A 27,705-nucleotide genomic window follows, 5' to 3' on the forward strand; every position below is an offset into this window, starting at 1 on the left:
GAGGTCCTGCAAGTTTCCCAGAGGCTATGCGAGTTAGCCAGGAAGCAGTGTGAATTGTTGGGGAGGCTACGCGAGTTGCCAAAGAGGCAGTGCGATTTGCAGAAGATAAGTCAGCAGTGGTGAAGATAAATTTGTTGGACTTTTGCCAGAGCAATTTATGTAATTTGGGGTTTTCCTAGTTCAATTTGATCAGCAGTGGGGTTTTCCTAGTTCGATTTGATCAGCAATGGTGAAGATAAATTTGTTGGAGTTTTGCCAGAGCAATTTATGTAATTTCTCAATAGCAGATTTGCTGAATATAATAATGAAACTCTCAAACTGAAGACTGGTTTTCCCCACATTGGGGTTTTTCTAGGGACATTTGTCCAAAAATATTTGTGTTATTTGTGTGATTGATTTCTCGTGTATTCTACTGCAAATATTATTTGGTGAATAGTGTTGTTCATGTTTTTATTCATTACTTTCAGCTGATAAATTAATTTTGTTGCGTATAAGTAATCAAAATAATTACCTGGGCTAACAGCACCTTCTGGGAAGCAGAAATTTCACAGCAATTGGTGTTAGTAGAGCTCCAATATAAGCATTGAAATCACCCAAATGACAACACCATGCAAGTAAAACTAAGAGACCTTAGGGTAAAAATCAAAAAAGGGCCTGCCATCCCAATGGAGAACAAAACTCAAGGATGGTGGAACGTAGAATATGGAAATGACAAGATCCCAAAGACATGAGGTTGTTCCTTGCCAAATCTGGCTTCACATGAACCCAAATGTATTCCAAAAGCCATCATTAACACTTCAGACCAAAAATAGAGGCCAATGAGACAAGCCACAAAAACGGAATCACGAAGCCCTAGATCTCGATGTCTAAAAGTTGACACCTAGTGGTACCCTATAATGGGCAGTAGGGTCCTCTGGTGACTTTCATGTGTTTGATTGAGGAAAATGTGGTTTTGTGAAGAAAGTATATCCCCGTAAGTCCCAAGGGAAGAACATCTGGATCCACTGCAATTCCAGTGTGCAATAAAATAGTGCCTGCCTCCTCCCAAACCTGCTGTGACCATCACTTGGCAGGCCACAGTGATGACCAACCTGGAGGTGGATAGTCCCATATAATAGCCCAAAGGTTACAGATGACCACCCATTCATTCACCTTCCTGGCTGCTGCTTCCTGTACTCTTGCTGCAATGAGTTCCTCAACTTTCAACTGAGAAAGATCTTTGCCAAGATAGATCTTATTAGGGAGAGAAGTGAGCCTTTTAAAAAAGAAAGGGCTGAAACAACCCCGAAGTTCAAATGTGAGGAAACATGAAACAGGTAACAAATACATTAAAAATTGCCAGGTTAGGAATGCAATAGCCCAGAGGCACAGAAACAACCTGTTTCAGAAATTTGCCATGAAAAAATATTTCAGATATTCATATTAACAGTTTAGGAATCTCAAGGGGCCTATTAAACAGGAAGTTTTGGATTAGACTACACTTCCAAGTTTTGAAGGAGAAAGAAATGTCAATATGCCAGCCTTAGTGTCTTTTCATACCATCTAAACCTTTGTGCAAAGTAAATAACTATCAAATTTTAATCAGGAAAGCTATTACCTTCTCAGAGTCCACCAATCTGTTGCCCACCAGCCATTTTTGTGTAGCAATTTCCAGAAACTCTAAGTTAGTTACATTTTCTTAACAGGTTTTATAGTATATGAGAGACAAATATTTGAAAACAAATTTCGTTTATAATAAAGCTCTAAAAGAAAATATATGTTTAAGGGAAACAAAAAATCCATAGAAAAGTCTACCACAATAGACCTGCTCTAGTCATTAAGCCACCAACCTGCTTGTTATGCGACGCAAATAGTAAGCATCCATATGTGATTCCATGGCTAACATAATTTTAGATGGCCACCAAAAATTAACTGCAATTGTTAAAGCATTACTGTCTACCTGATGAAACCTGTTGCACAAGATAATTTCAATATTTAACAATTAACTCATCTTGATTGATTTATCCAAATGAATTGCAGACAGAAATTCTGTGCAGTGGTAGATGTATCGATAAATTGCTAACACAATTAAACCAGCTAAAATTTTCAGAATTTTCTCGTACCTAAAATATCAATGGATATCAATATCCAGTTTTTGTTCCCTGAAAACCTCCATAATTGTACACAGACAGGAACTAACAGCAAGATGAATTATTTATTGTTTAAAGTAATTTGTACATCCATGATGCCACCAATAATGACAAATTGAAATTTCACAAGAGTTTCATATGTATAATATTTCCTTTTGACAGGGCAACAAAAGCATTTACAAAGGATGAGTGATATGTCAAAAACATAGGAAAACTCTTCCAATGTTTGTCTGACTAGATAGTGTAGACTGTCAATCAATAGATTGTCGGACATAGCACTCAATTTTATTCATGTCATTCACAGATATCCTGGTATAGCGAAATTTTATGAAGAAAGAGGAGGTTAACAACTTCCTTTTCCAGTTGGCGTGATATCAATCTAAAGACAGGATTGTATCGAAGGTCTGATTCGAACTCTTCTAACTCCATTTTTGCCCCTAGTGAAGGATCTCCTTTAGTGTCAGTGACAAAATGATACCTTCATCAAAAGGGGCTTGGGGGTCACCTTATCAAAGCATTGCTAGATATTGAGCTAACTGTGAAAATTGAAATAAATTGCTCTAAGCATAGAACATACCTATAATTAACACTTTAGCTTAGCCCTTGTACATTAGATTGTGTATATACATTTCATTTTCTTTGCTAATTTTCTAACTAACACTTGATTAGTTTGCAGCCCTTACAAACCCATTTTTATGGCAGATTTGAGGGACGAAGAGTTCAAAACTACTAGCATTCTCTTGCACGACCTTTATCTAGAATTACTTCATTTCTGTTAATTCTAGATAAAAATGGTATGTTCTATGCTTAAGAGCAATTTACTTCAATTTTCTTTTTAGCCCAATATCAATTTCCAGATTAGCAATCACATTAACATGACAGTAAATGCAGATAGAACACAAATAAAACAGTAGAAGGCAAGCCAAGACAAGAGAACACAAGATATGGGGCCAACCAGGAACAAACCCCAATGTGGGAAACCCTTTGATCAATTCTTCTTATTCAAAAGTTCAGCAGAGGGAGAGAGTACACTATGCAATATTCACTTGCCCAATCAAAGGGAATTTTGTCCAGTCAAAAAGCAGCCACAGAAAGACCTTACCAGAAAGTCAACGCTGGTCAACAGGGCAGATTTTGACCTCCAAAACAGCTCAGTCAAACTCAGTTAACTCGGCCTCCAACAGCAAATCAAATCAGCCCGAAAACAGTCCAAAAATATTCAGTGAAACCTGGTGAACGAAAGTCAATGCTAGTCAAACCCTTCTGCAGTCAATGCTGGTAAACAGAACGATTTGCCTCGATTTTTGTGCCCATAAATGCGACCTACCCAAACAAAGATATCCCTCACAAAAACACAGTCAAAAACCCTTCCTGCAACTTCGATCAACATTGGTCAACGCAGGAACAAAAAAGAATTGTCCTTCTTCGCACGTGTGGAGAGCTGCCTCAGAAATCCATACCCAATCATGAAAGGAGAGAGAGATATGTGAGTGAAGTGAAGTGTCTAAATGAGGAGGCTCCTTCTATTTATATGCAACATTGTCGGATTGAGGGTCTAAATTAGATGGCCGACCGACCTTGACAATTTGTCCATAAACAAAATAAATTCATAATTCCATTTGTACATGTCAAAATGAGATGATCTTTAGATCAATCCTACACCTCTCAAAGAGAGGAATCAAATAAAAATATCAGTTGCATCATATGAGTTGTCCAAGGTGGAGTTTGGCCCTAGTTGCCAAATTTAACACTCCCTCTCAACTAGGAGGAACTCCATCTGCCAAACCATCTGACAATCTGTACCATCCCTGCTTTGCAGAACCATGAAGAAATAATGAAAAAGAAAATGATCGAGAATGTATCATACCATTCTCCACTGACCTGAAGTCAGTCTCCAATAATCGGGAGAGTATCAGACTACTCTCCACTGACCCAAAGTCAGTCTCCATTAATCCCAGATCAATGTCAAACATCCTAGCATTAGGAGTATGATAGTACACGATGCGTCCATCGATAGTACTATGGTCCCTATCCTCATTTCTCTACTCATTGGCCAAATGAGAGGTACTTCCCATGAGTCCCAAACTGCATGGGTAGGATGTGCCGAGAGGAGAAGGTGAACCACTCATCCTGCTCATATGCCATAGCAGAAGGTGAACCACTCATCCTGCTCACATGCCATAGGAGAAGGTGAACCACTCATCCTATGCATATCTCAACATGGGGTATCACAGGGGAAGGTGAACCACTCACCCTGTACATCGTGCACCACTAGGGAAAGGTGAACCACTCACCTTACGGTCGCTCATCGCTCCAAGAAGTACCCCAAGCCCCCCGGAACTCCGAAAGCTCAACATCCATCTCATACGAGACCCTCATAAGAGGGTCTCTCCACGACTCCAAGTCGTTCATGGAAGGTTAAGAATTTGACCTTCCCCAGGGGCTTCGTAAGAATATTTGCACCCTGATCATCAGTCCCGATATGACAGAGCTTTATTGCTCCCCATTGTACCATATCCTAGATAAAGTGGTACCTGATATCAATATGCTTGGAACAGTCATGAAACACGGGATTCTCATAAAGACGAATCCCACTTTGGTTGTCGCAATAGATCACAGTGGTATCCAGCACATGTCCAAACAACTCACTAAAGAGCTTCCTCAACTCAACAGCGTCACAGGAGGCCATACTAGCAACAATGTTTTCAGCCTCAACGGTGCTCAAAGCAACTGACTTATGCTTCCTGCTCATCCAAGATATTGAAGCAAGACCTAGAGAGAAGCAACATCTAGATGTGTTTTTACGATCCACCAAACTGTCAGCCCAGTCAGCATCAGAACAACCATGGAACCTCACATTCCCGGCAGTGTATCTCAGTCCATAGGTTATTGTGCCCCGGAGATATCTCAAGATATTCTTGGCAGCAATCCAATGTATGTGATGAGGCTCGACCATAAACTGACTCAATGTTTTCACTGCAAAACATATGTCCAGAAGAGATTTCACCAAGAACATCTGGGCCCCCACGAGTTGACGATACTCAGAAGGATTTCCCAAATCAAGCCCAACACCACTTCCACATAACTTTTTGAAGTTAAGTTCCATCGGAGTAGTCACGGACTTGCAGTCCACCATCCCAACTCTTTCAAGTAGCTTCACGATGTAAAATCTCTCAGTTTGTGTAAATTCCCAATGGTATTAGAGCTCCAGCAAGCCATGATGATGTGGCAACATTGAGCAAGATATGAAGATTTTGAGAGACACCCACTTCAAATCCAAGTTGGTTTCAAGATACCCAAGTGCCGAAATCATCAAAAAGTAAAGGGTGTTGGAGATCCAACTTCCATGTGCCTAAGTTGAATTACTAATGGGAAATGTCAACTCCAAAATAAAAGTTGGTAAACTCAACTAACCATTAGTGGGTCTAACTCTCTGGTGGAGACCTGATGGACCAATTGGTTGAGCAATGAACCATGAGCAAAGGGAATATTGAGCTAAATTAAGGAAAGAGTCAAACTAATCCTTTAATTAGCCGTTATAATCTTTTCTATAAAGGTTAGGTTCTCCTAACTTGTAAATCATTGTTGTTCATTTAAAACAAGTGCTATTGCAATAAAGTGTTTGAGACAAGTGTTATCACAATAAAGAGTTCATTTTATTGCAAAACTTATGTAACTCTTTTACATTGGTGGAGTGGTTATTGTTGTATTTTTTCTCTTGCTATGTGATTTGCGCATTTTAATTTTAATTCCTTTGAATGAAATAAAATTATCCCAAGACTAATGCTCATTGCAATTGAGGAACTACATAGTTATGCGAAGAAGAACAATTAGGGGAAACCCCACTTGGTTTTTTTGTTTTGCAGGTGTGAAACTCATTTTAACAAATTAACCAGAACTCAGAATTGTGCTCTAAATTTATCATTAACCAAACAGTGAATTTGCAAATAAAATATAGAAGAATAACTGGAAATCAGTTTGAAGGTGTTTCTGGTCTGTTGTTGCTCTCACTCCCACTACCAAACTGACTTTTCCTCTCATCCTATCTAGGAATCAATTTATTTGTCCCCAGATCTAGAAGACTCTGTATTTGAGGTCTTTTGGCCCCCGTGACCAAAACCCCAATATCAATTGCTCAAGTTTCTCTATTTGTGATTCTCTCAGTAAATCCTCCTGCATCCGTGAGACTAAAAAACAAGAACTCCCCCCTTCATGCCCTCCTCGGTCTCTTTATATCCCTTCGATGTCCACTGTCTCAAAATTAATCATTGCCTTCCATCCTCTGATGTCGATCTCTTCCTTTGTTTAGAGGCGGTTGTCTTTATTAAGTGTAATGGAGCGTTTGGATATAGTTATTTATTTAGTTTATGAATTATCCTTTTCTTGTTTTATTTAATTTGTATTTTAACTAAATTACTTTATTTAAAAGTTCATAAATTACTTTATTTATATAAATCACTTTATTTAACTTAATTAAGTTAAATTATAAATTAAATACATATAATTCATAATCCATTATATTCATCTTTTTTTATTAATGCATTAATTATATATATAATGGTGTTATAACTATCAAGTACCCCAGTGGATATACTCATTATATTCTGGTGAGTTAGGAATTTACTTCAACAATCAATTCATTACTTTAAACTTTGACATTTTCCAATGTTAGGCAGTATGTGTACTAGTGCAGTACATGTGATACATGCATATGTAGTTATCATATGCATGTCTCATATGCATGTTAATATTTTTATGTTCCCTATAACTCAAGGTGGGTCATTACAGCAGGTACCGTCAATCCAAGCTATTGAACTATTTCAAGAGAAAGCTTCACTAGTCTTCCAAATTTCGTATTTTGTTGCACAGAAGGGACAAAATTTGAAGATGCTTGTTACCTACTCAGAAGTACCTAGTAAGGAACGAAGACTCCATTGCCCAATAGACAAGGCACCTATAACAAAATTTCAAGTTCAAAAGTCCAGCAAGGCAATTTTTCCCCTTCTTCTTTCTCTATCTTCTTCTCTCTTCTCCTATCTTCTTTTTTCCTATGCAAATTCATGCCCCCATGGGGGGATTGTATAAAATGATGTTAGCATTATGAATTTATGTAACAGATTTAGACCCTTAGGACTTGGTTAGTAAGAATTGTTGAAATATGTTGTTGAGAAATCTATAGGGCAATGATTAGAGTGATTTCTCTTTCTTTCATAATTGCTTGTGATGTATTTTTACTTATCTTACTTATTAGCTTCTCTTATTATTATTATTATGTTTGTGTATCATCAAACAACTACCAAAACAAGAAGAATAAGAACACAGAATATAGGCTGCAAGCCAGGGCCAAAACCTCTCCACTTGAGAGGAAAACCTGCAAATCTATTCTCTTCCTTATAGATTCTTGAATTGATGAATTCCAAGACCTTTAGACCAAGACCAATACCCTCCAAGACCAAGTCCAACCCTTCCAGATGATGTGCTTTCCTTGTCTAAGTCAAACCCAGTCAAATCTCTTTCAGTAGCACAATTTCAACCTCCAGCTACAGAATTTCAGCCTCCACTGCAGACCTGAAATTTTCGGCCCTTCAGCAGTGGCTTCTCCCACATGTGTGAGCTTCTTTTAGCCTCCCAGGACTTCCTTAGACCTTCTCTTGGCCTTCTCTGACTTCTGGAGCTTGAGAATGGCTTCTTGTGACCTTTACTTGACCTTCTTGCCTTCTCTCCCTCAAGATCGAACTTGTAGAGGAAAAACCTAGATCTGTTGCAGAAACCCTAGCCTTCCTTCGCACATGTGAGAGAGAAATAGCCCAAATCAAAGTCTTCATTGTCCTCTTCCTTCTTTGTTGCCTTCTTCTTCCTCCTTTGCTAGAATGAGTGAGTGATGAATGTGCTTCAAGGAGGTCGAATTTCCTCCTTTATATAGGCTCTTCAAGGTGGACGTGGCTCCTCATTTTAGGCCGACTTGGTCTTAAAGGGTATTTTGACACTTTTAATGACAAAAATAATTTTCTTTGCAAGTTATAATGTGCCCGAAGGGGTATTCAACTTATGACAATGACTCTTTTGACTTCTTGACCTACGACAAACCCTAGAAGCACTCAATGGGTGCTTGAACTATAAAATAAAAGACCTTGAGCATGAAACCCATGCTCCAAAAATAATAATAATAATTTTCTTTCATTTTACATTTTACAAGAATCAAAAGTACATTTCATATTTATGAAGACCGAACCTAATTACACATTTTTCAACATATGAAACTATGTTCGGCCTTCATAATGACATATGTAATCATGATTTTGATGGAATGAGAAAAATAAGTTTACTATTGATCTTTAGGCATGGGTTTCATGCTCAAGAAGAATTATTTTTAGGTCAAGCTCCCATTGTGAGCTCTTAGGGTTTTTTATTGAGTCATCAAGTCATTAGAGTCATTGTCATGTATAAGAGACCCATGTGAGCAAGTTACATATTGTAAAGGAAATTATTTTTGACTAAAAGGTTATCAAGAAAACCCCTCCAAGATCAAGTCTGCAAGCTTCAAGTCAAGTCAGCTCATATCCATCATCAAGTCCGCTTGCTAGTGAAGTCGGCCTATTTTGGAGCCCAACAAAGCCTATATAAAGGAGGACTCGGCCTCTCTCAAGGAGACTCACTCAAGCATTACAAAAGTTCGATCGAGAGACAAAAAGAAGCCTCATACCGTAGCGAAGAAAGAAGAAACACAAGGAGGAAGAAAGAAGTTTTTGGGTTTGTTTCTGGTCATCTTTCTCACATGTGCAGATTGGAACTAGGACACAATTTCAGCTGCAGAAGAACGAAATTACAGTGAGGTCAAGGAAGAGTATCAAAGGTCAAAGAAGTTTGGGAATGCAAGCCAAATTGTTGCAAAAGAAGCCTATATCCCAGCGAAGGAGAAAGGAGGAGAAATTTTCCATCTTTTATGTCACACGTGTGACCTAGGGTTACTGCAAAAGAAACTGAAATTGTAGGTCTACAATAGCAGATCGAAATTTTAAATTAGGGCCAAAATATGAAGCAGTGCACTAAGGTTGACCAACATTGACTTAAAGATGAGAAGTGCATCAAGAAGCAGCTTTGACTTGATGTTGGAGGGGTTGTTGGTCAAGGGTCTAGGTGTTGGCATTATGATACAGGTGTTGTCCTTGATGGCAACTCACTCAGATGTCAGTTCATAGTGCAGTAGGTTAACAACAAAGGATTACAGATCAGACTCCAAAGAATGAAGAAAGAGAGGTATATTCTGGTTCACTTTGTCCAAGAAGCATATACACACAGGTAACCAAAACAAAAGAAGTGTATAACGTATACACGCATTTTCACGGGAGGAAAAGCGTGTACATGTTGGAAAACTAGGTATTTTGATCCATGGTATTGGTCCAAGGTACTGACCCTAGGTATTTGGTCCAAGGTATTGGTCCTAAGTGGTTTTGGTCCAAGGTATTGAGAAAGGCCTAATAGTATATGAGGAAGAGAAGATCATTAGGCCAAGTGAGTAAGCAGTAAGATTCTAAGGAATACTTCTATCTGAAGTATATTTTATGTTGCAGGGTTATGTTTGGCACTGGATCTGAAATATTCGTGTGCACCTTGAGTTCAATATTGGATCAAGAATCATGAGACTTGAAATGACTTATTCTTGAATAATCTGATATTGGTTGAGACTAGATCTGATGTTTTGCGTCTGTTCTATTCGTTATCTATCATGATCTGGGTTTGTCTGAAGTCTGGAATTGCAGCAAAGTTCTGAGTCAATATTTGCAGATTTGTACGCAGGTTCATCTCGGCCAAAAAGCATATACATGCAGGTTCAGTTCTTTCAAGTAGCGTATACAAAAGAAAATCTTTTTTTCAAATCTGACTGATCTATCTGATCAAATTTTGTTGTTTTACTGTTGTCTGTCAATGAAATCTTCTTAGATCTGAATGTTTAATTGAATGCATAAGGAGGTTAGCATTTGATTGATTGATTGTATAAGTGAGAAGTGATCTCTGTCCCTGCCTGTGTAAAGCTCTGTAAGTTGACAGTAGATATTCAGTATACTGATAGTTGGTACAGACTTGATTCAAAAGTTTATGTTTGCAGTAGTTTTGAAGGTATACGCAAGTTTAATTCATGGAAGTAGCATATACACGTAGGTTGGGTTCAACCAAGTAGCGTATACACTCTAATGCATGATTTTTTGAGGTTACAGCTAGTTTTGAATGATGATGCAGGGTTCTGGGTTCAGCACAGTGTTCTGGTGTCAGTGATCTGATTGTTCAAATTAACTAAATATTGGTTCATGTAGTTTAAGTTTAAAAGCTTGATGGGTCTACTGTGAAAATTTGATGAAACGTGGCCTTCAGATTGTGGTGTTGTGATCCAGGAGTATCCAGTCTGAAAATTCATGAAACGTGGTCCCTGGTGGAAGAGTGGAGTTTTTTGTAGGTTGGCACCTACGTACTAGTAAACATATTGGCTAGTACAAGAGCTAAGGGGTTGTAGCTCCCTTCCAGTAGAAGCTGGAGAACGAGAGAAGGTTGTAACCTTCTGTAGGTAGAAGCCTGCGTACTGGTATGAGTCTGCACCAGTACAAGATTGTAAACAGATTTTTTTATTATTAAAAGAAGACAGAGACGACAACAGCAGGTGGTTTTTACCCACATTGGGTTTCCACCTTAAATCTTGGTGTTCATGTGTGTTTCTTATGTGTGATGCTTTATTCTGCTTTTACTGCACTGTCTAATAAATCTCTGATATACTGGTTTAAGCTCAACACATGATAAATTGTCTAAATCACAAGTTCTATGGGTATACGTTGGTTTCTTTAATCACAGTCGCGTGTACACGCTAGTTCACTTCACTGAAGTAGCATATATAAATCTGTTTGGGAAATAAAATTATTGATCTAATAATATTGATTCATCCCCTCTCGGTACTATTTCCAACAATTGGTATCAGAGCCAGGTCCTTCGGAAGAAGCTTGATCGCTCGAAGGGAGATCCATCGACATGAATAATCAAGAAAGCATGGCATCCATCAGACCGCCAATCTTCAATGGGAGCAACTTTGTTTATTGGAAAATAAGAACCACACGCTTGGAACGGATGTCTGGGAAATTGTGGAAGGAGGATATACATTTCCAACAACAATTCCTACAGATGCGGCAGGTAAAAAGAAATATGAAACCAATGCCAAAGCTGTCAATACTTTATTGGGAAGTCTATCACAGTCAGATTTTGTCAAAGTCATGCAGCTCAAATCAGCCAAAGAAATATGGGACAAAATTGTTCTAAGCTACGAAGGAACTTCATATTCCAAATCTTCTGGAGTTATTAATCTGTAGAAGGAACTTTGTTCGCTTCAATCGAATTTGGCAACCATAGCTAGGGTGAGGCTCCAAGGGGGTCGAACAACAGAAGTCAAAACCAGCCAAATTCCCTTCTGGGTTTTTCTGGGTTTTGGCCAAGGAGTCTAGGGTTAAAAGCATATAAATTTCTGGGTGGTTTTAGTTCATTTTCTATCCATCCAAAATTCAACAATACAGTGGTTTTCTAGGCAGCACAATGCAGATTGGTGCAGCAACTAGGCAGCCTTCATCTCAGCCATTTTCCTACCTGGGTTTGGTCCTGCTTGTTCATTGAGACAAGCCCAGGTGCACCATTCCACTATCTATTGTAATTGGCTTACAGAAATATAATAAAATGGCTCAAAAGTTCTTCATTTGCAGTTTTTCTGTGGGTGCTTGATGAGTATTTAGTTTTTGTATTTTGTTGTGTAAAATATTTGTTGTTATCACTTGTATTTCGTAATTAGGGTAATTACAAGTGCCCTTGACCGACATGACAGTGTCTTAATCTTTGTGATAGCACTCTTGGTATATTGACATGACAGTAATCCTTGATGTGGCAGAATTCTTATATGTTGGTGAAATTGCTGACGTGACCTTGTATGATTGCAACAGTAATTTTAAGATAGTATTGCTATGACAATAATGTTATATTATCTCTATGATAGTGTGTGCTTGCAGTTGTATTAGAAGCAGAGAATTTTCACTATTTCTGTATATGTCTTGGACTGACATATACTATCTTGTAGTTATTTGATATCCAGAGATTAGCCTGTTGATTGTAGTATGAATGCTCTCCTAGTTGATGAGAACATGATAATGTGATGACAAAAAGGGGAGAAGCTTGTTTGTGTTTGACGGATGCTTGTTGAAGCATTGAGAGTAGCTAGGGTTGACAGTGATAACTCTCATATCATGAACCAGACAGTGATTCATGATGATCACAAGGTTGACATGATTGACTATTAAATAGAAGCACCGATATATGATGATTGACAGTGACTTAAATGAATGATAGTAACAGTGGTCTTGATATGGTTATGATACTTATGACTGTAGGACTTCGATGACATTTTGTGATAGAGTAACCTTGAGCGACAGTGATCTTTGATGAATATATATATATAATAGTAACTTGGAGGCGTCTCTTAACAGTGATAAATAACAGTGAAATCAGTGGCTTGCCATTGTCCTAATGATATGGCATGTATGTGATACCTGACTTTGTTCTCATAGCAGTGTGTTACTGTTAATTTAGCAGCTCAGTGACAAATTCCAACCTTTGAACTAAATTCCTCTTTTCAAAAGGACCAAATTTGACCTTTGAAGCACTTGATTTGGACAATGGAAAGTGTATTTTTGAAGTGAAGCCCACAAAGTGTCATTTGATCAAGTTGGCCTAGAGAGGCTAATTATCCCTCCTCTAACGCCTATAAATCAAGGTCACCTCAAGCTCATTTTGGACATCAATCAAACACATTTCTCTCTCTTCTTGGGTTCATCCTATCCGAAAATTGCAAGGCTTCTCTCACACGTGCGAAGGAGAAAGAGGATGAAAATTACAGGTGGCCTAAATCTGAAGTTGACTACAACTTTGACCAGTGTTGACTTTGACTTTCTGGGGTGAATTTTGGTTCAATATTTTGGACATTTTTTTATTGGGCAGGCTGCAACTTTTGACACAAAAACTGAGGTGATATAGGCACTTTGACTAGGGGTAACCGCATAGATAAATTGCAGATTTTGACCCCAGAGATTCTCTCTCTTTTGATCGAGTCTGACTGGGTTTTTAATGACTATTTTGGGCTGACATTGACCACCAAAAGCAGCCAAATTTGACTGCTATTGACCGAGCTCTTAAAGGGTTGTTTTGACCATTGACTATGACTGGTTAGGGCACACATTGTTGTTGTTGACTACTGTTGACATGGGACAGATTTGCACCAGAGTTGACTTTTGTTGACTCTCTCCCTCTTATCTCTGTTTTTGGATACATTGCTTGGCATATTGATTTGATTGGATATTGGCTAGTCAAAGCTTGACTTTGACTCTTGGATGATGTACTCAATCTGTTGAACATTTGAAGACAATCTAATAGAAGAAGAATTGCAAAGGGTTTTTCCCTAGTCATTGACCAAATATTGTGCCTCTCGTCTCTTGGTTGTCTTTCATTGTGCACATTGTATAATTGTTCTATCTACTATTACTCTACTGTTATTGGTTAATTGAAGAAATGAAAATTGTAAATTAGATGCTATTGAAAGTTCTTGAAGTGATAGTTGCAGCATAGAACAATACTTGCATCAAATTTAACATGGTATCAGAGTTGAGGTGAAGACAGGCCCAAGAGACAGAGCAAGAGCATCCATCTCCTAGCAGTTGATTTAAAAATCAATTTTGGTTTGGTAAAAATGTCTACCTCATACTTCAAGTATAATGAAAAGCTAGTTGATGCATCTAATTTTTCAGCTTGGAAGACCAGGTTAATGTCACCTTATATGAGTATGATGCCTTGGAATATGTGGAAGGGAAGATTTCAGCGCCACCGGAAAATGCTCCCCAAGTTGTTAAGTTTAAGTACAAGAAAGGTGAGATTAAATCTAGGAAGATCATTATTGGTTCTTTAAGAGATTATCTACTTGTTTATATTTCATCTTTGAAGACATCCAAAGAAATGTATGATAAGATTGTTGGCATGTATGAAGTGAACAATTTGAGCCACATTATGGATTTGAAAAATCAACTCAAGGAATATAAGATGCACAAGGGAGAGACTGTGCAATCATTCTTCATGAGAATCACTCAAATCAGGGATAAACTCCAAATTGCTCAAGAAATTGTACCTGACAGAGAATTGGTGATGACTGCCTTAAGTGGCCTTCCTTCATCATTGGACATGTTCATTACTTTTATCAACAACAGGGAAAGGATCCCTTCTTTTGATGAGCTACTTGCTCTATGCAATCAAGAGGAAAGAATGATGATATCTAGGGGAAGAATTCAAAGGCCAAATGAAGGAGAGCCTACTGCCTTCGTTGCTCAAGGGAAGAAGAAGAATAAGAAGAAAGGAAAGGGAAATCCATCTAATGCAAGAAGACCTCCTCAAGCCAACTGAGACTCCAAGGACTCAAGAAGACGAGATAAAGATGTTGAATGCTACAATTGTCATCGAAAAGGTCACTATGCTCGAGATTGCCCTAAGAAACGAGATGCTCCAAGAAGAAATACTTCAAGGTCCTACAACAATAATCGTGGCTACAACAACAACAAGTCATATGATAGAAGAGATGGAAGAAGGAATGATAGAAGAAGAAGAGACTCTCCCGATGATCATGAAGAAGGTTATCGTCCACAAAAGAGGTCAAGAAATTCCAGGTATGAAAGTAATGCTACTAATCAATCTAAATATATCCTTATTTTTGCACTTTCTAGTTCCTCTCCTTCGAATACTTGGGATAGTTGGTTGGTTGATAGTGGGGCCTCTCATCATTTCTCTGGGTATAAGGAAGTTCTCTCTAATTTGGTAGAGAGGGAGTCAAGTTTGAAGATTATTCTTGGAGATAACTCCACTCATCCCGTTAAAGGCTTTGGGTCTGTCAAATTTCACTTGGACTCTAGGGAATCTGTTTTTCTTCATGATGTGATGTATGTGTCGGGATTGCAGAAGAATATGTGTCGAGATTGCAGAAGAATTTGGTATCTATATCTACTTTGGAAGACAAAGGAATAAGGGTTGCTTTCATAAAAGGAAAATTACTTGGCATGTTGGATCCTCTATAAGAGATGTTTTGACATTGAGATCTAGATTTGAAGGGCTCTATAGAGTCACTGGAAGACCCCTTCTAGCAATGATCCATGACATAAATCATCAAAGCAAGTTATGGCAGCAAAGGCTGGCCCATTTACACTATGAAGCACTTCCGAAATTGAAGAAGTTGGTCTCTGGTATCCGCGACGTTCAGGCTCAACATCATGGAGTATGTCCAAGATGTGCCAATTGAAAGAAGACAAGGGGACCACTTCCCTCTAGCAAGAACAAGACGAACAACATCCTCCAACTCATTCATTCCAACATGTGTGGTCCAATGTCCATACATTCACTAGGTGGCCATCTTTACTACATAACCTTCATTGATTATTTCTCTAAGAAGACATGGGTATATTACTTAAAGCACAAGGACGAGGCCTTCGACATATTCAAGGACTTCAAGAAGGCGAGATAAAGATGTTGAATGCTACAATTGTCATCGAAAAGGTCACTATGCTCGAGATTTCCCTAAGAAACGAGATGCTCCAAGAAGAAATACTTCAAGGTCCTACAACAATAATCGTGGTCACAACAACAACAAGTCATATGATATAAGAGATGGAAGGAGGAATGATAGAAGAAGAAGAGACTCTCGCGTTGATCATGAAGAAGATTATCGTCCACAAAAGAGGTCAAGAAATTCCAGGTATGAAAGTAATGCTACTAATCAAGCTAAATATCTCCTTATTTTTGCACTTTCTAGTTCCTCTCCTTCGAATACTTGGGATAGTTGGTTGGTTGATAGTGGGGCCTCTCATCATTTCTCTGGGTATAAGGAAGTTCTCTCTAATTTGGTAGAGAGGGAGTCAAGTTTGAAGATTATTCTTGGAGATAACTCCACTCATCCCGTTAAAGACTTTGGGTCTGTCAAATTTCACTTGGACTCTAGGGAATCTGTTTTTCTTCGTGATGAGATGTATGTGTCGGGATTGAAGAAGAATTTGGTATCTATATCTACTTTGGAAGACAAAGGAATAAGGGTTGCTTTCATAAAAGGAAAATTACTTGGCATGTTGGATCCTCTATAAGAGATGTTTTCACATTGAGATCTAGATTTGAAGGGCTCTATAGAGTCACTGGAAGACCCCTTCTAGCAATGATCCATGACATAAATCATCAAAGCAAGTTATGGCAGCAAAGGCTGGCCCATTTACACTATGAAGCACTTCCGAAATTGAAGAAGTTGGTCTCTGGTATCCGCGACGTTCAAGCTCAACATCATGGAGTATGTCCAAGATGTGCCAATTGAAAGAAGACAAGGGGACCACTTCCCTCTAGCAAGAACAAGACGAACAACATCCTCCAACTCATTCATTCCAACATGTGTGGTCCAATGTCCATACATTCACTAGGTGGCCATCTTTACTACATAACCTTCATTGATTATTTCTCTAAGAAGACATGGGTATATTACTTAAAGCACAAGGACGAGGCCTTCGACATATTCAAGGACTTCAAGGCTTCGGTTGAAAATCAGACAAGAAAGAAAATAAAGGTCTTCAAGTATAAAAATGGAGAAGAATACATTTCAAATGAGTTCATAAAATTTTGCAGGAAGGAAGGCATCAAGAAGGAGACTATTGTGCCCTATAACCCTGAAGAAAATGGACCTAGCAAAGTCTGCTCTAAGTATAGACAAGAGCAGACTTTCCAATCAATCTACGCACCATTATCACTCAGAACATAGGCGACAAATTTATGTTCCCAAGAATACTGAAGTTTGCAGAATCCAGTCCTACGATAACTATTCATCAAAAATTTCCAGAGATCAGAAGATTCCACAGAAGACTAATCTAGGATGATCTAATCCGTTCTCAGTACAACAATTTTGTCCATCACTCAAAGCATCATATCATCTTGTATCAACAAAGATGAAATTTCAGAGACAAGAAAATATTCTTAGTAAGCTTTGACGACAAAGCTTCTTGAAGAGAGAGGCAATGTTATGAATATAATTCATATAAAAATAATAAATATAATAATAATAATAATTAATTAATGTAACTAATAAAATATATAAATAATATAAATATAATGTAAAAGATAATAATCATAAATAATAGTTAGTTAAGTTAGTAATTAGGTTGAAGAGGCAAGTCTAATAGGACATGGCTCTTCATGAAGAGACACTTGCTTGGTATATAAGCAAGCCTCTCGTTCTTATTTGTAAATCATTCATTCCTATTCATTTTATTTAATATAATATTTATATCCTAAATGGATATCTTGACATTCCAAGTCTTCTGGAGTAATTAATTTATAGAAGGAACTTTGTTCGCTTCATTTGGTATCAGAGCAGTTCAGTCCTCTAGGTTGTTTAACCGGTGCACAAAGCTCGTTCTCCGATCCAAGTCTTTGGCTATCGACTCTTCGTCAAATTTATTGCTGTTGCAGTTCAAGCATTTCACTAAATATTTGGGAGTTTCTCCTTTTCTCCGTTTTTCTAGGCCTTTGGCCATAAAAGAAAAAAAAAAAAAAAGGTAAATAAATTAAAAAAAAAGAAGAAGAAAAAAAAAGTAAAAGAAAAAACAAAACGGATACAAAATCTCATACCAAGTATACTTAAAACTTTTTACGTGGAGAATCCCATGGTTTTAAAAACAACCCATGGTAATTGCCCATGGTATTTTAAAAAGTTAAAAAACAAAAACAAAAGGAATACGTTTTACTTTTTACATGGAGAAAATTTTAACGGAGGTTTTAAAAACAACCCATAGTAATAGCCCATGGTATTTTAACATCATGACTGTGTCATATGAAAAGACGTGACCTTTATATTTATTAAGTGGGGTGACATTAAAAATTTATCAAGGAAGTAATTAAGTATATAAAAAAAGGGACCAATTTATTATTAAAAAAAAGAAGTGAAACTATTATTATTATAAGATAATAAAGTTATTTTGAAAATGGGTCTTAATATAAAGAAATACATACATATATGGAGGGCAACAATATAAAGGAGTATTTTTTTTAATAAAAGGGTATTCAAGTTTTAACAATCCACATTAAAGGAGAATATTTGAAAAATATATATAGAAGTAATAAGTGATATTTTATAATAAAAATAGCTCCAGTTGACATATTTTTTACGTAAAAACATCAAGGCAAAGATGGAGACTAGTAATGAAAGGTTCCCTTAAACCTTTAGTACATATGTTTACACACTATTTAAAATCAAAGGATCACTCGCAGGAAGAGACATCATAATCTCTATCAGTCCTACTGAAAGAAGTAATTATGTTAGTCCTAAATGTGCTAATCAATTGGTGATTCCTAAATCAAATATAGTTGAAACAAATATTTTTGGCAAACAATACGATATAAGCAATCTACACCTAAATATTGGAGATTATACTTTTACCTCACAATTCACCGTGCAAACCTTATCTCTTAACGATAGTGATATTGTTTTGGGCTTACCCTGGATGGAAACTCTAGGTTCCTTTATTATAAATACTAAGAAAAAGTTTTTAACACTTTCTTACAAGAAGAAGAAAATAACACTCCAAGATGTTACACTGAAACCTAATTCGGTAACACCAGAAGATATATCGGATATTTCAAAAGTAATTTCTCAAGAAGGTAAAAAGGTATTACAAAATATGCAAAATGAAATTGACAAAATCACTATTGACAAAAAGGAAGAAGTTTCTCGACTTAAAAACCATAGTGAAAAATTATTGACGCAAATTAAAAAACTTAAGAAGGATAAGAAGTCATTAGAAAGCCAGGTACAACAACTTATCAAGAAGGAAGCATCAAATGTAGGAATTCAAGTTGATGACAAAACAACAAATACCGATTCAATGAATGTCACAACTCAGGAAGAAGACAAGCAAGTTGAAGAAAAGACACGTTTGGATGTTGCAGTTCAAACAATGAACATCCCCAGTGAATGTTTCATAACCAACTCAACAACATCTTCGCTAGAAGAAAATATAAAAATTGTTGCATGCCCAGTAAGGAAAACTCAAACAAAAAAAGTTCCATATCGGCATCTGAATCATGAGAACAGACGAATCAACCATGCTACATATTTGAACCAGTCAGAACCGAAACAACAAACTAATGTTCCAGAGAAGAGTAATGTAACCTCAACCCAGTGCTACGAGGACAAGTCATTACAAAATTCCAGTGATCAGAATGCTATACAGAAGATTAATCTCGGATGGTCTGATCCCTTCTCGGTGCGACAATTTTGTTTGTCACTTAGAAGATCATATCAGCTTGTATCGACGAAGATGATTGTTCCAAGACAGAAAGACTTTCGAAGCCGAAAAAGAGATCAAGCCTTTTTCATCGACAAGCTTTGAGGACAAAGCTTTTTGAGGAAGGAGGCAATGTAACGAATAAAATATATAAATAATATAAATATAATGTAAAAGATAATAATCATAAATAACAGTTAGTTAAGTTAGTAATTAGGTTGAAGAGGCATGTCTAATAGGACATGGCTCTTCATGAAGAGACACTTGCTTGGTATATAAGCAAGCCTCTCGTTCTTATTTGTAAATCATTCATTCCTATTCATTTTATTTAATATAATATTTATATCCTAAATAGACATCTTGACATTCCAAGTCTTTTGGAGTAATTAATTTGTAGAAGGAACTTTGTTCGCTTCAATTAACTAATAGTTAGTTAGCTAGTTAGTAATGAAGAGGCATGTCTTAGAGACACGACCATTCATGAAGGGGCACCTACCTACGGTATATAAGCAGACCCTCATTCTCATTTGTAATCATCTCATATCTCATATCAATTCGTATACAATATTCATTAGACAGTTACATGTCTTACAATGGACATTTACATCTTTGAAGTATTTTAAATATTTTCGTTGTGTATACGACTTTTGGGCATTACATTGGTATCAAAGCATTTATGAAATTTGCTCATTACATTGGTATCAGAACATTTACGAACTTCGTTCGTTACATGGTTAGTTACTTAGTAATGAAGAGGCATGTCTTCGAGACATGACCATTCATGAAGGGGCACCTGCCTAGGGTATATAAGCAGGCCCTCATTCTCATTTGTAATCATCTCATTTCTCATATCAATTCTTAAACAATATTCAATATACAGTTACATGTCCTACAATGCACATTTACGTCTTTGAAGTATTTTAAAGATTTCTACTGCAGGCTGCAGCATACGACTTTTGGTCGTTACATTGGTATTAGAACATTCACGAACTTTGTTCGTTACATAGGTATCAGAGCTTTTACGAACCTTGTTCGTTATATTGGTATCAGAGCCATGTTGGCAGATGTCGTCCTTTGGCCATCAACTTCTTGTTGCAACCTAGGCAAGTGCCCCTTCATGAATGGTTATGTCTCTAATACATGCCTCTTCATTACTAACTAACGAACCATTAGTTAATTAATTTTTATATGAATTATATTCATAACAAATAATTAATTAACTAATGGTTCGTTAGTTAGTAATGAAAAGGCATGTCTTAGAGACATGATCATTCATGAAGGGGCACCTGCCTAGGGTATATAAGCAAGCCCTCATTGTCATTTGTAATCATCTCATATCTCATATCAATTCTTATACAATATTCAATATACAATTACATGCCTTACAATGGAAATTTACGTCTTTGAAGTATTTTAAAGATTTCCGCTACATATATGACTTTTGGTCATTACATTAGTATCAGAGCACTTACGAACTTTGTTCGTTACATTGGTATCAGAGCATTTACAAACTTTGTTTGTTACAGGTGACCTCCAAATGGCTCTTCAAAATCAAGCATGGGGCTGAAGGAAGCATCAAAAAATACAAGGCAAGGTTCGTAGCCCGAGGGTTCTCCCAGAAAGAGGCAAAAGATTACAATGATATATTTGCTCCAATTGCTCACTATACCACCATTCGATCCATTGTTGCACTTGCAACTAGTCAGGGATGGACTCTTCACCAAATGGATGTGAAGATTGCTTTCTTACATGGTTTGCTTCAAGAAGTATATGTTGAACAACCTTCGGGATTTGAAGTTCATGACAAGAACACCCATGTGCATTGATTCAAGAAAGCTCTCTATGGATTGAAGCAAGCCCCCCATGCCTAGTATGCTAGCATTGACAGTTACTTGATGAAGTTGGGATTCACAAGGAGCAGTGTTGATCCAAACTTGTATTTCAATGTGATCCAAGGTATACCTCTCATTTTGGTATTATATGTTGATGACTTATTCCTGATAGGTGCAAACCTTCTCCTTCTAGAATGTAAGAGGCAATTGGCTTCCAAATTTGAGATGAAAGATCTTGGTTTGATGCACTATTTCTTGGGACATGAGGTTTGGCAAAGACTGGGTGAGATTTTCCTTTCACAAGGAAATATGTTGTGAAACTGCTAGAGACAACTAGTTGGCACTCTTATGTTCCTCATGAACACTCGTCCTAACATATGCTTCGCAGTTAACACCTTGAACCAGTTTATGACCAAGCTTCACCATGAAAATTAGGTCGCCGCCAAGCATGTATTGAGATATCTACATGGGACTATTAACCTTGGACTGAGATATGCAACTAGAGATGTTAGACTACATGGATATATAGATGCAGATTGGGCTAGCAGTGTTGTCGACAGAAAGAGTACTTATGGATGTTGTTTTAGTCTGGGATCTACCATGATATCTCAGATGAGCAGGAAGCAGAAGTCAGTAGACCTTAGCACAGTTGGTCAAGTATATTACAACCATCCTAACGAGTTGTGAAGCAGTTTGGTTAAGGAAGCTCTTTGGAGAGCTATTTGAGCATGTCCTCGACATAATAGTTATCTATTGTGACAACAAGAGTGGGATTTGTTTGTCAAAGCATCTTGTGTTTCACGACAAGTCCAAGCATATTGAGATCAAATATCAATACATCCGAGACATGGTCCAAAGAGGAGCTGTGAGACTCCTTCACTTTTCGACAGATGAGCAAATAGTCGATATCCTAACCAAGGCTTTGCCGAAAGGGAAGTTCTTGGTCTTCAGAGAGCAGCTTGGACTGGTTGAGATAACCCTTTCGAATAAGGGTCTAGGTTGATCAAGAACACTGAGCAGTGCTCTTCCCACCTATGAAAGCTCCCAGGGTGAGGAATGGAGCTGATGAGCTCTTAGGGATTGGAGACCTCGAACTGATAGGGTGTAGAGACCTGGGATCTCCCCTAGTCAAAGTATGCCCCAATTAGCATCCTACCCACTCTATGGGATAACCTCCCCATCTGGTTAATGGGATAAGGGACTTGGGATAGAGTGTGATCCCTACCCATTGCAGTAGGTGGATCTCACCCAAGTTGGTGGATGCAAGTGTCTACCATCTGACTCTCTAGGGCTAAGTTGCAGGAAACATTGGAGAAGGGTTCGTTTCCGGCTGAAAACAAAACGGAAACAAGGAAACTCATACCGTACGGCCTAGAAAAGCGTTTCCGACCGTACTGACCCGTTTCTCGAGGAGGAAACGTGACCAGTACGGCCGAAAACGAGTTTCTAGGCCGTACAACAGAGTTTCCTCTTCTAACTTGACTTTTTCTTGTAATTTTTTTTATTTTTTCGCTTCTAATTTTTTATTGGGTGACTAAAATATCTTTTGGATGCTTCTAGATGCCTCTCAAGTTATAAAAAAGAGGATTTTTTTGAGTGGGGCAGCCTAATGTTCAAGCCTATGGCCCTTTTGTTGATATGCAGTTCATGGTTACATTCTCCTTCATTTGTCATTTTCATCCTTACTTAAATTTTTAACATTACCATGAAATGACTCAGGTTGTTTGAGAGTGGTTTCGCCCTCATTGGATTTCATATGGAGAAAGTATAATTTTAGATCTCACTTAAAATCCAGCAGACATATCTTGTTTTTCAAGATTTCAAGATTGGGGGGATTGCAATGTTTCCATTGGATTTTGTCATATACTAGGGTATGGAACTTGTATTTAATCAAGAGAACCAAGCCCTCTATGCAAGGGAGACTCCCAATAATCAAGAGCACGTACGGTACTAGGGTATGGAACTTGTATTTAATCAAGAGCACTAAGGTCATTCGACTATGTAGGAGGAGACTCCCAATCAAGCACGAGACAAGAAATTAGAAATTTCTCGTGTCTGATTTTGGATATTACTATTTTCATTATGTGATCATTCATGAGTAAATGTGATGTAAATTTAGAGACTTATAGTTTATCCATTGACAATTTAATCATAATGCAATAAATTAGAATGTATCATATATGCTTTATGATTGCACATATTTCTTAAATGTCCTAATATATATATATATATATATATATATTGCGTTTCCCCGTTTCCAAAATTTGGGGGGGTCACGTTTCGTACCCGTTCCCGTTTCGGAAACTCGTATCCATTTCCCCATTTCGTGCAACTTAGCTCTAGGGTTAAGATGGATAATCAGGGACTTTGGGATAGAATGTGATACCTACCCATTGGGGTAGGTTGATCACACCCATTGTCTTTAGTTCCGGGTGGTAGTTATGGCTCCCTGATGGTGATGATTCTAGTTGATAGTAAAGTCTCCCCAATGGTGATGGAGTCAGGGTGGTGGCTGGAGCTCCCCTGCAGTGATTCTTCTTCTTTAGATTCCAGAGTGTTCAACATGAGATGAGCAGAGACAAGTAGAGATGAGCAGTGATGCACATGACATGATGCCGAGATACCTGTGATGATCACATGATACAGTTGGAATTTATCCCTAGCTAAGAGCGAGTGTTAATTTGGCAACTTAGTGACAAATTCCAACGAATGGAATAAATTCCTCTTTTTGAGAGGACCAAATTTGACCATTGAAGCACTTGATTTGGACAAGGGAAAGTGTATTTTTGAAGTGAAGCCCACAAAGTGTCATTTGAAGTTCGAACTGTAGGGCAAAGGGTTCAATTTTTCTAGTGCAGGTGGTAGGGAAAAAATCGCAGAGCCCAATAGCAGTTCCAACAGGCAATGGTGAAACCGGAAAGCAATTCTGGTAAAGCAAATTTGTATTTTCGCTGGGCAGATTCCTTATTTAGGTGTGGAAGGGTTTTGCAACAGTTTGCAGTAGCATAATCATCATCGAGTGGAAGAGAAAGGCACACATAGAGAGAATTTCTCTTAGACGGTTTCTAGCCTAGAAATCTGATTTTCCCAATTGCAGTCGACAGTTGCTGCAGGCAGTTTTTTCTCACTCCAAAGGGGAGTGTGAATAGCAGATTTAGCAGCCAAGTAGAGGAAGAGGGGGATTTTTTATCATATTCAGAGATGGCCACAGCTAGGCTTAGAGATCAAGATAGGTTGGAGGAAGCCTCCAACTTTGTCATCTGGAAGGCTAGGATGTCCTTCCTTCTAGATGAATATGGTGTAAAATCCTATGTGGATAATGTGGTGGCAGTTCCCCAGGATGCAGATCAGCTGAAGGAGTACAAGAAAGAAATGGCAAAGGTGAAGCGGTTGATCCTGGATGGAGTCTGGGACCATATAGTTTCACATATATCTGGAAAATGCAATGCCAAGGAGATGTGGGATGCTCTCGACCAGCTATATCAGAATACTTCCAAGCAGCGGAAGATATTCCTGCAGGAAAAGCTTAGAAGCATCAGGATGCAAAAGGGTGAAGGCATGCATCCCTTCCTCACCAAAATTCAAGAGGTCTGTGATCAACTTGCAACCGTCGGGGAGGCACTCAACCGACAGACCTTGTACGATTGGCACTAAACAGTGTCTCAGAGGAGTGGCAAGTCTTTATCCAAAGTATCTTGGGCCAAGACACATTGCCTAGATGGAGCAAGATGTGGTCAGACCTATAGCAAGAGGAGTTGAGGCAAGCTCTATTAAAGAGAACCATCAGCAGAAGCAACAGCAAGGGCATGAAGGGTGAGAAGGAAGGGGAGAATGTGGCCCTAGCATCAAAGGGTCCCAGTCAGGGACAAGGAGAGAAGAAGAAGAAGAAGGACCTATCTAAGGTCAAGTGATTCAGGTGTCGTGAGTATGGCCACTACAGTACCCAGTGTCATCTCAAGAAGAAGGACAAGCAGGAGAAGGACTAGGTGGCAGCATCCACAGAGATAGACAAGTTGTCCTCTAGGTTGGAGGAATATTTTGCTATGTTTGCAGCTATACCTCCAGGAGAGAAGTGGGGTGATATGGAATTATAATCCTCGAGTTGCAGAGATCTGGGTAGGGTCCATTGAGGTGTCCTCCTCATGGATCATTACCTTGCTATAGGGGCCCATAGTATTCAGTAGCAGGATGAATCAGTGTCAATTGATGCAATCAGATTCCCGAGTGAGAGTTGCAAACTAGTTGCAGTCAGATGCTGAGGGCCGCAGATGCGGTGTTTACAGCACAGCAAGAGGCTCAATAGCAAAGTCAGTAGCAACGCAGATTCCCCAATAAACAGTGCAAAGGCTAGTAGCAATCAGATACTCAGGGAACAGATGCAGCACAGAGACACAGTTGATTCAGTACTTTGGATGCTTCTCAGTTGGAGTAGTTGCAGTAGCAGCAGCAACAGTTGAGAGGGAGTTACAGTGCAGATGCAGAGTTGGCAATAGTATAGCAATGTCAGCAGCGGCACAGATGTAGCATCATATTTGCACAGTGGTTGATGGGCAATGGCAGGTAGTCACAGTGGCCAGACATCAACAGCGTGACAGAGGGTGATACAGAGACAGAATGTTGTAGCAAAAGTGCAACACTAGAACACCTTCCTCACTAAGAGGGAGTGTTAGTTTTTGTAGCATCAGAGGTGTTCTAGTCTCAAAACTTTGTGGAGGCTAAAACACAAGAGTTCTCCATAAACCATAAATCATTTCTGGAAATTCCACATATAAGTGTCTCAATTAGATTATTAGCCGATTTTTAAATATTTCCCAAGTCTGAACTTAGGAAAAGGGGTTAATTTATCAGTATTAATTGAGAAAGGTGTGAATCATTTAGAAACTCACACAGATTGATCCGTAGATGACCTCAGCCATCGATTATGTTTTAATCTTGGTCATCGGAGTCCCAACCGGACATTGTAACAAGAGGTCGATGGTTAGATGGAGAACACAAACATGAGATCGATTTCCTTGGCAGTTCAAATTTCTAGAGAGTAGCAGCAGTTGCCGGAAGAGTTCAAGCAATAGAAGGGAAGTAGAGACAGAGAGGGGCAGGGGCAGTGATTCGGAGGAAGATTTTCCAATTCCGGAGAATACATTGCAGAGAGGTAGAGATAGACACATAGAGGTTGCGCAAGGGCTGTGCAAAAGCCTCTAAGAAGCATTTCAATTTGTAGATTCGGAAAGTCGTTTCAGAGTTTTGAAGGGAAGAAAATTTTGCAGATGCCGAGAGAAACGTTTCCAGAGTCAGTAACAGGTTGAAGACACAGCGCAGTGTAAGATCCGGGCAGCACGGATTTCTGCCTGTGAAGAGGGTGACGCAGAACAATTCGTGGAGGGGTTTCAAAGGCCAGTCTTCAATGTCAGATTGCTTGTGGGGTGAGGAAAATTCTTCACTAGATTTTTGCCAATATTTTTCTCTGTAGGATTGCCAGATTTCGACATCCATTTGTACTGAGAATTTCTCAATGCTGCTTAACAATAAAAACCCTTAGTTGTTGCACCGGTTTGCCCAAATTGGGTTTTACCGAGGATTTTTGTCCAAAAATAATTGTGTCAAATTATTGTGTGTGTGCCAATATTTTCTCAGATTCCGATTTATCTTCTGCAAACTTTAATTTGGTTAAAATTGTAGTGTGAATTATTCGTTATTTGTGTGGGAAAATAAATTGTTAATTAATTTATAGTTAGAAGAATAATTTCCAATTGCTGTAATAATTGAAATTTTCACGTGTTCTACTCTTAATTCGATTAAAATATCAAGGGACAACCATGAGAATGTTTATCTCTCTAGGTTGTTCCGTCTCCATTACAACAATTTCACGAAAAAGTAGAAAAAAATCAAACAAATGCTTACTCATTGAACTATTGTTATAGGTGGCAGTGAGGTCAATCTTTTGTTATTGCCAGCCTTTCATGATTGGGCAGTCAACTACCTCTTGTCACTTCCTTCTTTGGAAGGTCAAATGGATGACCTGTTAGATTATCAATCCGTTCGTGAAAATTGTTTGGTTGGAGGTTGATTGGTGTTGCCCTGTACAAATTATCCTCGAGTTGCAACAATTATCCTCAATGGTCAACTACCAAGGTGTTGAACCATCAAACTTGGGCTTATTGTAGCATTGGTTTTGCAGCACTATGCTCTATCATACTGCAACAATAGAGTTGCAGCACTGTGTTCTCATATTGCAACAGAAGAGTTGCAGCACTATGCTATCGTATTGCAGCGATGAAGTTGCATCACTGTGTTGTCATATTGCAACAATGCAATGCAGCTCTGAACTATGTTCGTGTTGCAACAACTAGCGTTGCAACACCTACTCTTTGGTCATGT

At 38.3% G+C, this 27,705-nt stretch overlaps 1 protein-coding gene across 10 annotated transcripts in view; it reads right to left on the reverse strand.

The window, feature by feature from the left end:
* Positions 1–27,705, reverse strand: part of LOC149142958 (2-oxoglutarate (2OG) and Fe(II)-dependent oxygenase superfamily protein) — a 316,570-nt gene that overhangs the window by 186,132 nt on the left and 102,733 nt on the right. For all 10 annotated transcript variants that reach the window (XR_016265108.1, XR_016265110.1, XR_016265107.1 and 7 more), the window contains exons 9-10: positions 1,830–1,949; positions 1,598–1,616 (exon numbers count right to left, since the gene is read on the reverse strand). Coding sequence is in view for 5 of the 10 variants with exons in the window: in XM_089451753.1 (XP_089307879.1) it covers positions 1,598–1,616; positions 1,830–1,949 (139 nt within the window). In the remaining 5 variants the exon portion in view is untranslated. The remainder of the gene's footprint in view (positions 1–1,597; positions 1,617–1,829; positions 1,950–27,705) is intronic.

The sequence above is a fragment of the Pinus tabuliformis genome, chromosome X, assembly GCF_031772625.1.
Source record: "Pinus tabuliformis cultivar Carrire ecotype Pingquan chromosome X, CPIR1, whole genome shotgun sequence".
NCBI classification, from domain to species: Eukaryota; Viridiplantae; Streptophyta; class Pinopsida; order Pinales; family Pinaceae; genus Pinus; species Pinus tabuliformis.